The sequence below is a fragment of the Pituophis catenifer genome, unplaced genomic scaffold (genome assembly GCF_029215685.1).
Source record: "Pituophis catenifer annectens isolate HBS135680 unplaced genomic scaffold, rPitCat1.0.hap2 SCAF_98, whole genome shotgun sequence".
Classification (NCBI taxonomy): Eukaryota; Metazoa; Chordata; class Lepidosauria; order Squamata; family Colubridae; genus Pituophis; species Pituophis catenifer.
The window spans coordinates 61778-75000 of NW_027256978.1; the positions used below are offsets into that span (position 1 = coordinate 61778).

At 50.3% G+C, this 13223-nt stretch overlaps 1 protein-coding gene across 1 annotated transcript in view; it reads left to right on the forward strand.

Moving 5' to 3' along the window:
* Positions 1-13223, forward strand: part of LOC139326722 (polyunsaturated fatty acid lipoxygenase ALOX15B-like) — a 46810-nt gene that overhangs the window by 6587 nt on the left and 27000 nt on the right. Inside the window, exon 2 of the mRNA XM_070956575.1 lies at positions 10370-10574. Within this exon, the coding sequence (XP_070812676.1) occupies positions 10370-10574 (205 nt within the window). The remainder of the gene's footprint in view (positions 1-10369; positions 10575-13223) is intronic.

Below are 13223 nucleotides of genomic sequence, written 5' to 3' on the forward strand. Positions count from 1 at the left end.
CTTCCTCCTCCATCTCTTCTCCTTCTCTTTCTCCTCCTCCTCCTCCTCCTCCATTTCTTCTCCTTCTCTTTTTCCTCCTTCTCTTCCCACTCCTCCTCCTCCATCCCTCCTCCTCCTTCTCCATCCCTCCTCCATCTCTCCTCCTCCTCCTCTCCTCCATCTCTTCTTCTTCTCTTTCTCCTCCTCCTCTTCCTCCTCCTCCATTTCTTCTCCTTCTCTTTTTCCTCCTTCTCTTCCCACTCCTCCTCCTCCATCCCTCCTCCATCTCTCCTCCTCCTCCTCTCCTCCATTTCTTCTCCTTCTCTTTCTCCTCCTTCTCTTCCCACTCCTCCTCCTCCATCCCTCCTCCTCCTCTCCTTCTCCTCCTCCATCTCTTCTCCTTCTCTTTCTCCTCCTCCTCTTCCCACTCCTCCTCCTCCATCCCTTCTCCTTCTTCTCCTCCTGCTCCTGCTCTTCCATCCCTTCTCCTTCTCCTTTCCTTCTCCTCCTCCATCCCTTCTCCTTCTCACCTCCTCCTCCTCCTCCCAAAATATTTCTAATACACTCTTTCCACTCTGTTTTCAGAGCCTAACCCAACTAACCTTAGCTGTAAATTTGTCTCACGGAGCCGTCAGGAGATTTTCCTTTTAACAAAATTAAAACCACCTCCATAAACCTCATTTATAATCTTGGCAATTCAGAGCTGGGAAATCTTTCACCACCCTGTCAATCATCAGGCTTTTAACGAATTAAAGGATTAAAATGATGGATTTTTTCCCAATGGTAGCTGAGCGTCCCAGCGGAGCCAAGATTTCATTCAGATGGAATGAAAACTTAAAGGCTGCCCCATCCACGCCCACCAACGCAATTCCTTGGCAGCAAATAGCTCCAGGTTTGATTCCAGAAGGAGGAAGGGCACACAGGGGCTGTGTCTGTGTCTGTGTGTTTTGTGTATGTAATTGTGTGCGTAATTGGAAAATTAGGCACACAATTCCTTTTTACGTGCTCTTTTCATGCGTTCAAATTACGTTTATACTTTTACCTGTTATCTTATACAGTATATGCTTGACAAAGATAAACTTAGAAAAAATAAAATGAATGGTAAACCTGGAGCTCAAAAATGAGCAGAAAATGATTTTCTCCAACATCTGGAGAAGATCTCGAGAAGAGTTCCCCACCTGCCAGGGCTGGCTGAGGACGATGGGAGATGTAGTCTGTTTTAGGAGGATGCAGGCTTTCCAGAGATTGGCCAGGGCCAAGAGTTATCCCTTCTTCTTCTTTTTGTTATAAGTTTTTTATTTTTATTTCTTATACACATATTGTAAATGTACATTCTCTTATCCATAATTGATCATATATACACATATTTTTTCCCTAACGAAAGCATAAAAATAAGACATTTTAATTACACTTGCAGTTGCTCTTCTACCTTCTCTTTTCCCTCTTTTCACAACAAACCTTCTTCTCCTTCTACTTTCTTCCTCCTCCTCTCCTCCCTTCCTCTCCCCACTCCTTCCCTCTTTCTCCCCCTTTCTCCCCTTCTCCTCTGCTCTTGTCCCTTCTCTCCTTCCCCTTTCTTCCATTCCTCTCTCTCCCTCTCCTCCTCTTTCCTTTCTTTCACCTTTGTTGTGCAATATTTCCCTCGTTTGGTATCCGAGCAACTCCAATTTTCTAATAATATATACACTTTCTTTTCAATCTCTTTCCCATTTTACCCAATCTATCATTTCATAATTGTACATTTATATTTATAATCTTCTTTCTTATCCCTTCTTGAAAGCAGAACTTTAGATGGCTGTAGCCAGGGGTGGGCTTCAAAAGTTTTAGCAAGGGGTACTCTGCCCAATTGCTGGGTGGGCGTGGCCATGGTGGGCGTGGCCTCCTGCACCATGGTGGGGGAGGCGTTTTTGCCCTCCCCAGGTTCCAGAGGCTTTTCTCGAGCCTCCGGCAGGGCAAAAACAGCCTCTCCAGGCTCCGGAGGCCCTCTGGAGGCCAGAAACAGGCCTGTTTCCGTCCTTCCTGAACTTCCAGTAGGCCCGTTTTTCGCCCTTCCCGAGCCTCCGCGCACACCCTGCACTTACCTGCATCCAAAACGGGCCGCGTGGGGACTCCTGGGAGGGGTGGGGTGGGGTGGACAGAGCCAGCCAGGAGTGGGATTTGGGGGGTTCTCCGAACTGCATAGAATCTTAGCTAGAGGTTCTCTCAAACTCACTCCTGGCTCTAGCTGAGTTCGGCCTAGGCCTCTAAGGGCCAAGGTGGCAACCATGGACTTTTTTTTTTTAATAAAAAGTTTTTTATTTTTTTTAACACAAACGAACATATAATACATCAGTCCTTCCGTGTATCATCTCGGTGTTTCTTCGGGGACTTCTTTTTGTTACTCCTCCTCTTCTTATTTCTTCCTTAATAAATCCCATTTCCCTATTTCAATATTTCCCCCCAAAATGCATATATTTATTATTATTATTATTATTATTATTATTATTATTATTATTATTATTATTATTATTATTAATAATAACATGCATATATTTAATGTAACTTTCTCCTGCTTGCTTATCACATTCTTTATCTATATCTATATTTTCTATCCAATCATAAAATTTCCCCCATATCTTAAAATATTCCGTATCCTCTTTCTCTTTAATCACGAAAGTTAATCTATTCGTCTCTGCGCAGTCCAAAATTTTTCTAATTGCTTCCCCTCCTAAAGGGATTTTCTCTGCGTTCCATCTTTGTGCAACTATTATTCTTGCCGCAGTTATTATATGTATAATCAAGTATGCATTTTCTTTACTAATTTTCTCTGGTAGGATACCCAGTAGGAACAACTCAGGTTTTAAATCAATATGTTGTTGAGTCATTTCTTCTGTCCATATCTTAATTCTGCTCCGATAATCTTTAGCTTTTGGACAAGCCCACCACATATGAGAATAAGATCCTGGTATTTGGTGGCCTTTCCGACATCTAGCTGATTTATCTTTAAACATTTTTGCCAGTTTTTCAGGAGGCGTATTTTCAAGTGGCAACCGTGGACTTGATGTGGTTATGGAGGGTTGGGGTCTCTCTGGATGCAGGAACTACACTAGATTGGGAGTTGGGGGATGTTACCATCAGTCCCTTGCCACGAACCAATTCACAGGATCAGAGAGTTGAAAAGGGACCTTGGAGGTCTTCTAGTCCAGCCCCCTGCTCAAGGCAGGAGACCCTATAGCCCTGATGGCGAACCTATGGCACGTGTGCCACAGGAGGTATGCGGAGCCATATTGGTGGGCCCGCGAACTCAGCTCTGATTTTCGGGCCTTCTGGGCCCACCAGAAGTAGGGGGAACAGGCTGTTTCCTTCCTCCAGAGGACCTGGGGGGTAGGGAAGGCCCGTTTTTTGCTCTCCCCAGGCTCCAGAGCCTCTCTAGGAGCCTGGGAAGGGTGAAAACGGCCTTCCCCACCCCTCCAGGAGGCCCTCTGGAGGCCAGAAATGGCCCGTTTGCTGACTTCCGGTGGGACCGGAAGGCCCATTTTTTTGCTCTCCCCAGGCTCCAGAGCTTCTCTAGGAGCCTGGGGAGGGCGAAAACAGCTTTCCTGACCTCCCTGGAGGCCCTCTGGAGGCCTAGAAAGGCTCTGGAGCCTGGGGAGAGCAAAAAATGGGCCTACTGGGCCCACCGTGCCATCACGTGCCAAAAGTGGGAAGAGCACGGGGGCGCCCAGCGTGTGCATGCGAAACAGGGTCTCCTTAGTTCTAGGTTGCTTAGTTCTTAATTCTAGGTTGCTTCTCTCCTTGATTAGTTTCCATCCGTTGTTTCTCGTCCAGCCTTCAGATGTTTTGGAACCTATTCCAATCTGATTTCAGATCTGGAGTCAGCATCTCAATAGCTTTGCTTTCCTTGGCAGATGGTGTCCTCTAGGGGCAAAAAATAAGAGGAACAGAAGTCTATTATTCTCCCTATATCTTTTGGCACCTCTTGGGAGAAGCGGAGAGGGTTATTGGTTGGTTTGTGTTAGTAACACAAGGGGATGTTTACTTGGCCCATAATTAGGTAGGTTGTGGTAGACTTCCGTAGAAGACCTCTTTGTGGTTCTAGTTGGATCTCCCAGCCTGGTCAACTTTCAGATGTGGGACTTCAACTCCCCAGAATGCTAGTCTAGGGAATTCTGGGAGCTGCCCTTCAGATGGTTGCACAACAACAAGTCGAGTTACAAGTGGTTGTCACTAGCAAGTGATTGACAGGAGAACACGGGACTCTGTCCAAGCATGGACACAATTGTGAAGCATGTCGCATGATCATAATTGGCCAACTCAGTCAATCTTGGGCAGGATCCGGGTGTTCCTGTGGTTGGGTGTGACAACTCTCCAAGACATCTGTCAGATATGATTGCTCAGATCTTCAGAGACCGTAGAGGTTTTGTGGAGGTGACCGAGGTGTGATCTCACTCGGAGATTTCAGCCTCTTAGTCTTGTGGGAGTAGACATGTGCTCAAGGCTGGGATTTTTGCCTCCTGCGCTCTAGATCCCTGCCCCACCTGGTTGGTCAAGGCCACTCAAGAGATAATAAGCGTTGGGGGTGGTGAAAACCTCTTGAGCGAGGAAGGGGACCTTTCTATTTTCTTTGAAACAAGTGGTTGTCCACCCCTCTCTTCAAGACCTCATTTCTGCTTCTGTCAGACCTTTCCGGTCCAGCTTCTAATCTTTGGAGAAGTTGGTAGATGAACTAGAAGGCCTACATCCTCAAAGGTCCCTTGAGGAAGCAGAAGATGTAGACTGGCGTCCCTCAAGCTTGACAACTTGAAGATGTGTGGACTTCAACTCCCAGAAGTCCCCAGCAGGCAAGAAACACAACTTCCCTGCGACCAGGAAGTGTGCTTTTCCATGTTGAGGCACCAGTTTTATGGACCAGTGTCCTATCTGAGATCCAAGATGATCCCAATCTTATTAGCATTCCAAAAAACCTTGAAGGCATGACTTTGCCAACTAGGAGAATCCAATATCCATGATTAAATTGGATTACAGTCGTAAGCAGCTCAGCCTGGTTGTGATGGGGTGATATTCATCCTTGTTTTTCTCTTTGTCTTCTGAACCACGGTCAAATGGGCAAATCCATCCATCCATCAATAAGCCAGAAAAACCGGCGTGCCCCAGTTTATGAGTTGACGCTGATCTCCACTTGAAAGCAAATCAAATTATGGATCCCCAGCTCCGATCCCGAGGTTCCTCCCCCAATGGATCCACCAGAATCCAACTGGGGATTCCTTGTCTTGAAGAACCTTCTGAGAACATGAGTTTGAGGGTGATCTGGACGTTGTGTTAGGACAACTCAGAGTTTGAGCTCTGGTAGCTTGAGAGTGATCTGGGCATTGTGTTCGGAGAACTATCATAGTTTGATCTCTGATAGTTTGAGGGAGATCTGGGCGTTGTGTACGGAGAACTATGATAATTTGAACTCTGGTAGTTTGATGACGATCTGGGCGTTGTGTTCAGAGAACTATCATAGTTTGATCTCTGGTAGTTTGAGGGCAATCTGGGCATTGTGTACGGAGAACTATCATAGTTTGATCTCTGGTAGTTTGAGGGCGATCTGGGTGTTGTGTATGGAGAACTATGATAGTTTGATCTGGGCATTGTGTTTGGAGAACTATTATAGTTTGATCTTTGGTAGTTTGAGGGCAATCTGGGTGTTGTGTTCGGAGAACTATCATAGTTAGATCTCTGGTAGTTTGAGGGAGATCTGGGCATTGTGTTCGGAGAACTATCATAATTTGATCTTTGGTAGTTTGAGGGCGATCTGGGTGTTGTGTTCGGAGAACTATCATAGTTTGATCTCTGGTAGTTTGAGGGAGATCTGGGCATTGTGTTCGGAGAACTATCATAATTTGATCTTTGGTAGTTTGAGGGTGATCTGGGCGTTGTGTTTGGAGAACTATCATAGTTTGATCTCTGGTAGTTTGAGGGCAACCCACCTGTTAGGACAACCATCAGAGTCTGATCTCTTCTCAGCTAGCTTGGGCAAACACATCAAGATCACTTTTCTGTCATCCTCCACGTCACAAATAGGAGGTGGAATTCAGTCGAGCTATCACCAGGAAGGTCTTTGATCTCCTTGGCTTCCTTTGATGTGAATCGACATGAAAGGAGTCCAAAGGAAAGCGGGGGGGGGGGGGGAAACACCTGAGAACACCTGTGATGGTGGAACCAAGGACAAAGAGAACGGGTTGGCTCCCCTCCTCTGGAGATGTTGGAGCAGAGCCTGGAACAAGCCCGTAAAGCCAACAATTCCTGGAAAATAAAGCATCAAGTCCTCGAACGTCGGTTGAGAAGGAGCCACGAGATTTAATGCAATCTCTGAAATATGCGGGAGGTGGCAGTCCAATTACTTCTTGAAAAATTCCAAAGATTTCCAAACCGGCAATCTGTTGAGGTTGTGTAGCTCAAGACACTGGATTTTAAGGAGATATAGATAGCTGAAATACTGTCTATCCCCCGATATTTCTGCTCCTCTTGTTCATGAGTGACCCTAGGACAGGTGTCAGCAACCTGGTGGCTCCGGAGCCGTATGCGGCTCTTTGGGCCCTCTGCTGTGGCTCCATGTCAAGTGATCCCACCACTGGCTGGCCCCGCCCCTCCCGGTCACTCCTCGCCTGGCCTGAGAAGGTAAGGGCGATGGCGGGGGATGGAGAAGTGGCCAGGGCAGAGACAGAGAGATACAGAGAGAGTGGGAGAGAGAGATACAGAGAGAGAGAAGGGGGGAGAGAGATACAGAGAGAGGGGGAGAGAGAGAGAGACATAGAGAGATACAGAGGGGGGGGAGAGAGAGAGACATAGAGAGATACAGAGAGAGAGGGAGAGAGAGAGAGACATAGAGAGATACAGAGAGAGAGAAGGGGGAGAGAGATACAGAGAGAGGGGGGGAGAGAGAGAGACATAGAGAGATACAGAGAGAGAGGGAGAGAGAGAGAGACATAGAGAGATACAGAAAGAGAGGGAGAGAGAGGGGAGGGAGGGAGGAGAGAGAGAGATATGTCAAAAGGGTTTTGTGATTCCCAGTATTTTCTAACAACTGGTTCTCTGCCCTAATGATCTGCTGGGTAGGCGTGGCTAGGGGGATGTCATGTGACCGGTGGAAGTGAGTGACGTCGAGCTGGCCACACCCACCCAAATTTTGTGGTTCCCGGTGTTTTCTTTTCTGTGGGAAACGGGTCCAAATGGCTCTTTTGAGTGTTTAAGGTTGCAGACCCCTGCCTTAGGCAATAATTGTTCAATTATCTTCCCTGTGGCTTTCCTGTAGGTGTCACAACATGACGATTGTGTCTCTCGTCTAGTAGAAGAGAGTATTTGTAGCTCAGGGTTGAACTGTGGGGTCCTTGGTGCTCTCTGAGCTGGGTGGCTATCTTGCAGGTGGTTTATGACCCAGCTAGGGGATATAATCAGTACTAGAACGGAGTGGGGTTGAGGGGGAGAGGGAGGAGGAAGACTGTGGGGTCCTTGGTGTTCTTTGAGTTTTGTTGTTTCCTTCCAGATGTTTCATGACCCAACTAGGTAACATCATCAGTGCTAGAAGGGAATGGGATTTGTGGAGAGGAGGAGGAGGAGGACAAGGAGGACGAGGACGAGGACGTGGAGGAGGAGGAGGACGACGACTGTGGGGTCCTTGGTGATCTCTGAGCTTAGTTGTTTTCTTACAGACATTCCATGACCCAACTAGGGAACATCATCAGTGCTAGAAGGGAGTGGGGATGGTAGAAGACGATGATGGGGCTAGGGAGCTGAGCATCTTAGCCTAAACCAAATCCCTCAAAAGCTAGAGAATTCCTGGAAGCTTGGCGTTTTTAGACAAACCAGCCATCAACTGCCACAGAGAGATAAACAACATCTACACCCCGTTGAAAAGAGAGAATCCTAAAGCCAAAAAGGAAACAGAAAGACCAAGACTCCTCCTTGCCAGCCGTCAACACCCAGGTGAGCCGAGATTAACCTCAAGATTAATACTACACCCACAAACAAGAAGTAAACAATACACCAATTAAGGAAGTAGGAACTACCAACTCAGACAAACAATCAAACAATAAACCACAGCCTAATGAAGGAACCGCCAACGAACACTCCCTCTAACGCTGACATGGGTGAGCCATTAGTGTATAAACAGAGAGCAAACCCCACTCCTTTCTAGCACTGATGATGTTACTGTCAGACTGCGGTACTGTCTCAAGATTAAAGGAATCTCCAAACTGCCAATCTTTAAGGAAATCTTTCTTTAATTGAGCTCAGCCACCGGATCATGACTCCGCGCGGACAAGACTGACCTTTTGCCTCCCAATCCCTCCCTTTCCGACCCCCAAGTCTCTGCTTCTCATTGGCTGTCTTCCAAGTCATTCTTCAGACTTCTTTTCCCCGTCATTTCTCAGGAATGTGCCCCCCCCCCACTTATCTCCACGACAACCAGGCTTCAAAGGGATTTTGCAGGCAAAAGTTTCAGAGTTTATCTTTTACTGTCCTCTGCTCTCTCTGTCTATGCCAGCGTTGCAACGCTGAGAGTTACCTAGTTGGGTCATGAAATGTCTCCAAGAAAACAGCCAAGTTCAGAGATCACCAAGGACCCCACAGTCCTCCTCCTCCTCCTCCTCCTCCTCCTCCTCCTCCTCCTCCTCCTCCTCCTCCTCCTCCTCCTCCTCCTCCCCCATGCAAATCCCCCTTCCTTCTAGCACTGATGATGTTACTTAGTTGGGTCATGAAACATCTGCAAGAAAATTGCCAAGTGCGGAGAGCACCAAGGACTCGACAGTCATTGTTAGTCACGAAGTCGTGTCCGACCCGTCGCGACCCCATGGACCACGTTCCTCCAGGCCTTCCTGTCCTCTACTATCCTCCGGAGTCCATTGAAGCTCACGCCGACTGCTTCGGTGACCCCATCCAGCTGCCTCGTTCTCTGTCGTCCCCTTCTTCTTTTGCCCTCCATCGTTCCCAGCATTAGGCTCTTCTCCAGGGAGTCCTTCCTTCCTTCTCATTAGGTGGCCAAAGGATTTGAGTTTCATCTTCAGGATCTGGCCTTCTAAAGAGCAGTCAGGGTTAATCTCCTCTAGGACCGACCAGTTGGATCGCTTTGCAGTCCAAGGGATGTGTCTCTTTTACTTCTTTTTCCTTTTCTGAACCTTCTCGTTTGCTTCAGCCTGTCTTCTTAACTCATGTCTTCCAAAATCCCTGGACCTGACAATCTTGTATGGTAACGCAATGTAGATATTGATTTCCTGGGTGCAGCTGAAGCTGAGTTGGCATCAAAGAATGCGCTCTGAGATTTCCATGGGTTGAGCGAGCCTCCTTCTCTCTGCAAGGGAGTTCACCCCAATTTGAGAAGCGCAACGCCACCAAAACACAGAAAGAACAGGCTGTTCCTTAGCACAGGGAGTGTCTTCTCAGCAGCAGGCTCCCAGAAGGACCACGTTCGACCTTCTCAAGATGATGCCCCTGCTGATAAGGACGGGTTGGGACATCTTGAGGTCGGGAGGGAGGGATTCTTCATATTCTAGAGCAGAGGGTTCCATCTTGGCCACTTGAAGACTTCGGGACTTTAACCCCTGGAGGGGGAGGGGGAAAGAAGAAGGAGAAAGAGGAGGAGAAGAGGGAAGGGGGGAGGAGGAGGAGGGATGAAAGAGGAGGAGGAAGAGGGAGGGAGGAGGAGGATGAGAAGGAGGACAAAGAAAAGAGGGAAGAGGAAGAGGGAAGAGGAGGAGAAGGAGGAGAAGGGATGAAAGAGGAGGAGGAAAAGGGGGAGGGGAGGGGGAGAAGGAGGAAGAAAAGGGGGAAGAGGAGGAGAAGGGATGAAAGAGGAGGAGGAAGAGAGGGGGAGGGAGAGGAGGAGGAGAAGAAGAAAAGAGGGAAGAGGAGAAGGAGGAGAAGGAGAAGGGATGAAAGAGGAGGAGGAAGAGGGGGAGGAGGAGGAGAAGGAGGACGAAGAAAAGAGGGAAGAGGAAGAAAAGAGGGAAGAGGAAGAGAAGGAGGAGAAGGGATGAAAGAGCAGGAGGAAAGGGGGAGGGGAGGGGGAGGAGGAGGAAGAAAAGAGGGAAGAGGAGGAGAAGGAGGAGAAGGAGAAGGCATGAAAGAGGGGGAAGGGGGGAGGAGGAGGAAGAAAAGAGGGAAGAGGAAGTGGGAAGAGGAGGAGAAGAGGGAAGAGGAGAAGGAGAAAGAATGAAAGAGGAGGAGGGGAGGAAAGGAAATGAGGGAAGAGAAGGGAAGGAGCTGGCTGGGGAATTCTGGGAGTTGAAGTCCATGAGTCTTAAAGTGGCCACCCCTGAGCTACAGCGTTGACCGAACCTTCGGCAGGAACACCACGGACCAACCACACGTAACGTGTCCCACTCCTCCTCCTCTTGGGATCACGAGCCTTTCTCTTCGCTTCTCCCAACAGGTGGTTGAGGTGGACCTTCCATGTGACCGGGACCTGGGACCCCTCTTGCTGATCCGCCTGCAGAAGGAACCGTATTCTTGTTTCCCCGAGAGCAGCTGGTACTGCGATATCGTCCAGGTGACTAGTCCTCAAGGAGAAGTCTTCCTCTTCCCCTGTTACCAGTGGATCGAGGGTTACTGTACGGTCTCCTACAGAGAAGGAACAGGTGAGTAGGTACAGGAGGTTGGGAGAGGAGTCGTGGATCAGACCTCCCGGAAAACATGAGTGTTTTTTCCGCGCTCACCCACCCACCCACCAAATACAGGTAGTCCTGGAACTTACGACCACAGTGGAGCCCAGAGTTTCTGTTGCTAAGGGTGGCCGTCGTTAAGTGAGATTCGCCCCATTTTACGACCTTTCTTGCCGCAAGTCGACTCAACTCGGGAACATCACCAGTGCCAGAAGGGATGGGGGCTTGCTCTCAGATTCTATACAAGTGGCTTGGTGATGATCATCAGCGCTGATGAGATTCCCTAGTTGGGTCATGAAATGTCTGCCAGAAAACCGCCAAGCTCAGAGAGCACCGAAGACCCCTCAGTCTTCCTCCTCCTCCTCCTCCTCCCTTCTAGCACTGATGATGTTACCTAGTTGGGTAATGAAATGTCTGCAAGAAAACCCGCAAGCTCAGAGAGCACCGAGGACCCCACAGTCGTCGTCCTCCTCGTCCTCGTCCTCCTCCTCCTCCTCCTCCTCCTCCTCCTCCTCCTCCCTTCTAGCAGTGATGATGTTACCTAGTTGGGTCCTGAAACATCAACAACAGGGGTGTCAAATTCGATTTTTCCACGGGCCGGATCAGCGTTCTATCTGTCCTTCATGGGCCAGTGGCAGGGGGGACAGGGGAGGAGTTGGGCGCATGTGCGCACAGGACCCATCCCCGCCATCCCAGCTGTCTACTCTGTGCCCGTGTGCGTGCCGGGATGTGTGTGGGCCAGGCCGACGCTTCCTGGAGAGCCAGCTGCAGAGCCCCTGTTGCTGGACACCTTCCCCTCCCAGTGGACACACCTGAAAGGCCCTGCAGCCTCGGAATTGCCTTCTCGCTGCCCCCACTGCACCAGCCCTTCACTTGGATAGCTGGCCGGAAGTTCCATTCTCCAGCCGTTACCCCGCAATTCTCTGCCCAGCTTCTCGAGGAAACGTCAGGTGGGACACGCTGCAGCCGGACGGAGAGCAGGCCGGGGAGCGCGAGAATCGCAGGACAGCAGCTGGAGAATGGAACTTCCGGCCAGCTATCCAGGTGAAGGGCCGGCACGGCGGGGGGCAGCGAAAAAGGAATTCCAAGGCTGCGGCTGGAACGGCCTCCGCTGCCAGGTGGAGAGCAGGCTGGAGGGGTGGGGTGCGAGAATCGCGGAGCAGCGACTGGAGAGGGGGAACGGGCTGCCGATGACGGCGGCTGCGGCGGCAACTGCATCCCCTGATCCACGAGGAAGAGGAGGAGGCGGTGGTGGCGGCCGATGGGCAGCCTATGGACAGGGAAGCGCTGGCCCGCCGCCTCCATGAGCGCACGCTGGGGTGGGGTAGGCCAGGCCCGTGTGTGCGTGTGCCCGCTTCCTCCTGCACGCACGTGCTGGGATAGCGAGGGCCAGGCCGAAGTGACGTGGGCCAGTCCCTTACAATTTGCAGGACGGCCGCGAGGGCCGGATCCTACCATGTTGCGGGCTGGATCCGGCCCGTGGACCTTGAGTTTGACACTCCTGATCTACAAGAAAACCACCAAGCTCAGAGAGCACCAAGGACCCCCATAGTCCTCCTCCTCCTCCTCCTCCTCCTCCTCCTCCTCCTCCTCCTCCTCCTCCTCCTCCTCCACCTCCACCTCCTCCTCCTCTCCACAAATCCCACTCCCTTCTAGCCAGTGTTGGCTTTCATTTAACTCTGCATCCAGTTGGCTCGTGCATGCACAGAGCATATTTGATGACCTCCGGGCAGGTGGGCGGAGCCTCCCTCTGCCGCCGCTACCGGTTTTCCCGAACCGGGATGAACCAGTAGCAACCCATCACTGCTTCTAGCTCCAATAATGTTCCCTAGAGAGCGGCAAGGACCCCTCATTTCGACTCTGACCGGCAACTCTTCTCTGCCATAAATCCTCCCACATCCTGCCTTTGCCTCCTTCTCCGTTATCCTGACTCCTAGGAAGGTCGTTAAGAAGGAAACCAGAAAGCATCCAGTCTCTTAAGGGTGCCCAGCAGTGGTGGGTTCCTCCCGGTTCGGCCCGGTTTGGCCGAGCCAGTAGCTGTGACGATATGACGTCACCGAACTGATTCTCTTCGTTCGGGAGCTGGGCCCTCCCACCCCCCCGTTATTCTTACCTTTTATTTGGCCCCACCCCCAATCTATTCGCTGCCTCCCGAGTCCCAGCTGATCGGCTAGAAGAAAAAAAACCTGTTTAAACTCTTGCCGCGGGGCTTCAAAGGGCCGCCCTACAGCTGATCAGTGTTAAAAGGCAGTGTTGTGGCTCCGACTCCTGAGCCCATCTTATCTGAGGAAGAAGGCTCTGAACATGAAGAAGAGGAGCCAGCCAGGCCTCCCTCTCCAGGCCCCTCCTCTCTGGCAATGCCTCAGGTGTCTGCCCAGGGAGAGGAGATTGACCAGGAGCCAGGTGTCTCCGATGACAGCGATGAGGGTGATAAGTCGTTCCTGGATCCAAGCCAACGAAGGCGAGATAAACGTTTGCAGCAGATGAGGAGGCGTGCCAGGGATTAAGCTGAGTCACTGGACCACACCCCACAGGCTATATAAGAGAGTGTGGTGGCCATTTAGACTCTGTGACGGACAAAGCTAACTTCTGGCTAGTCACTTTGTACAACGCCGAATCTGCTGA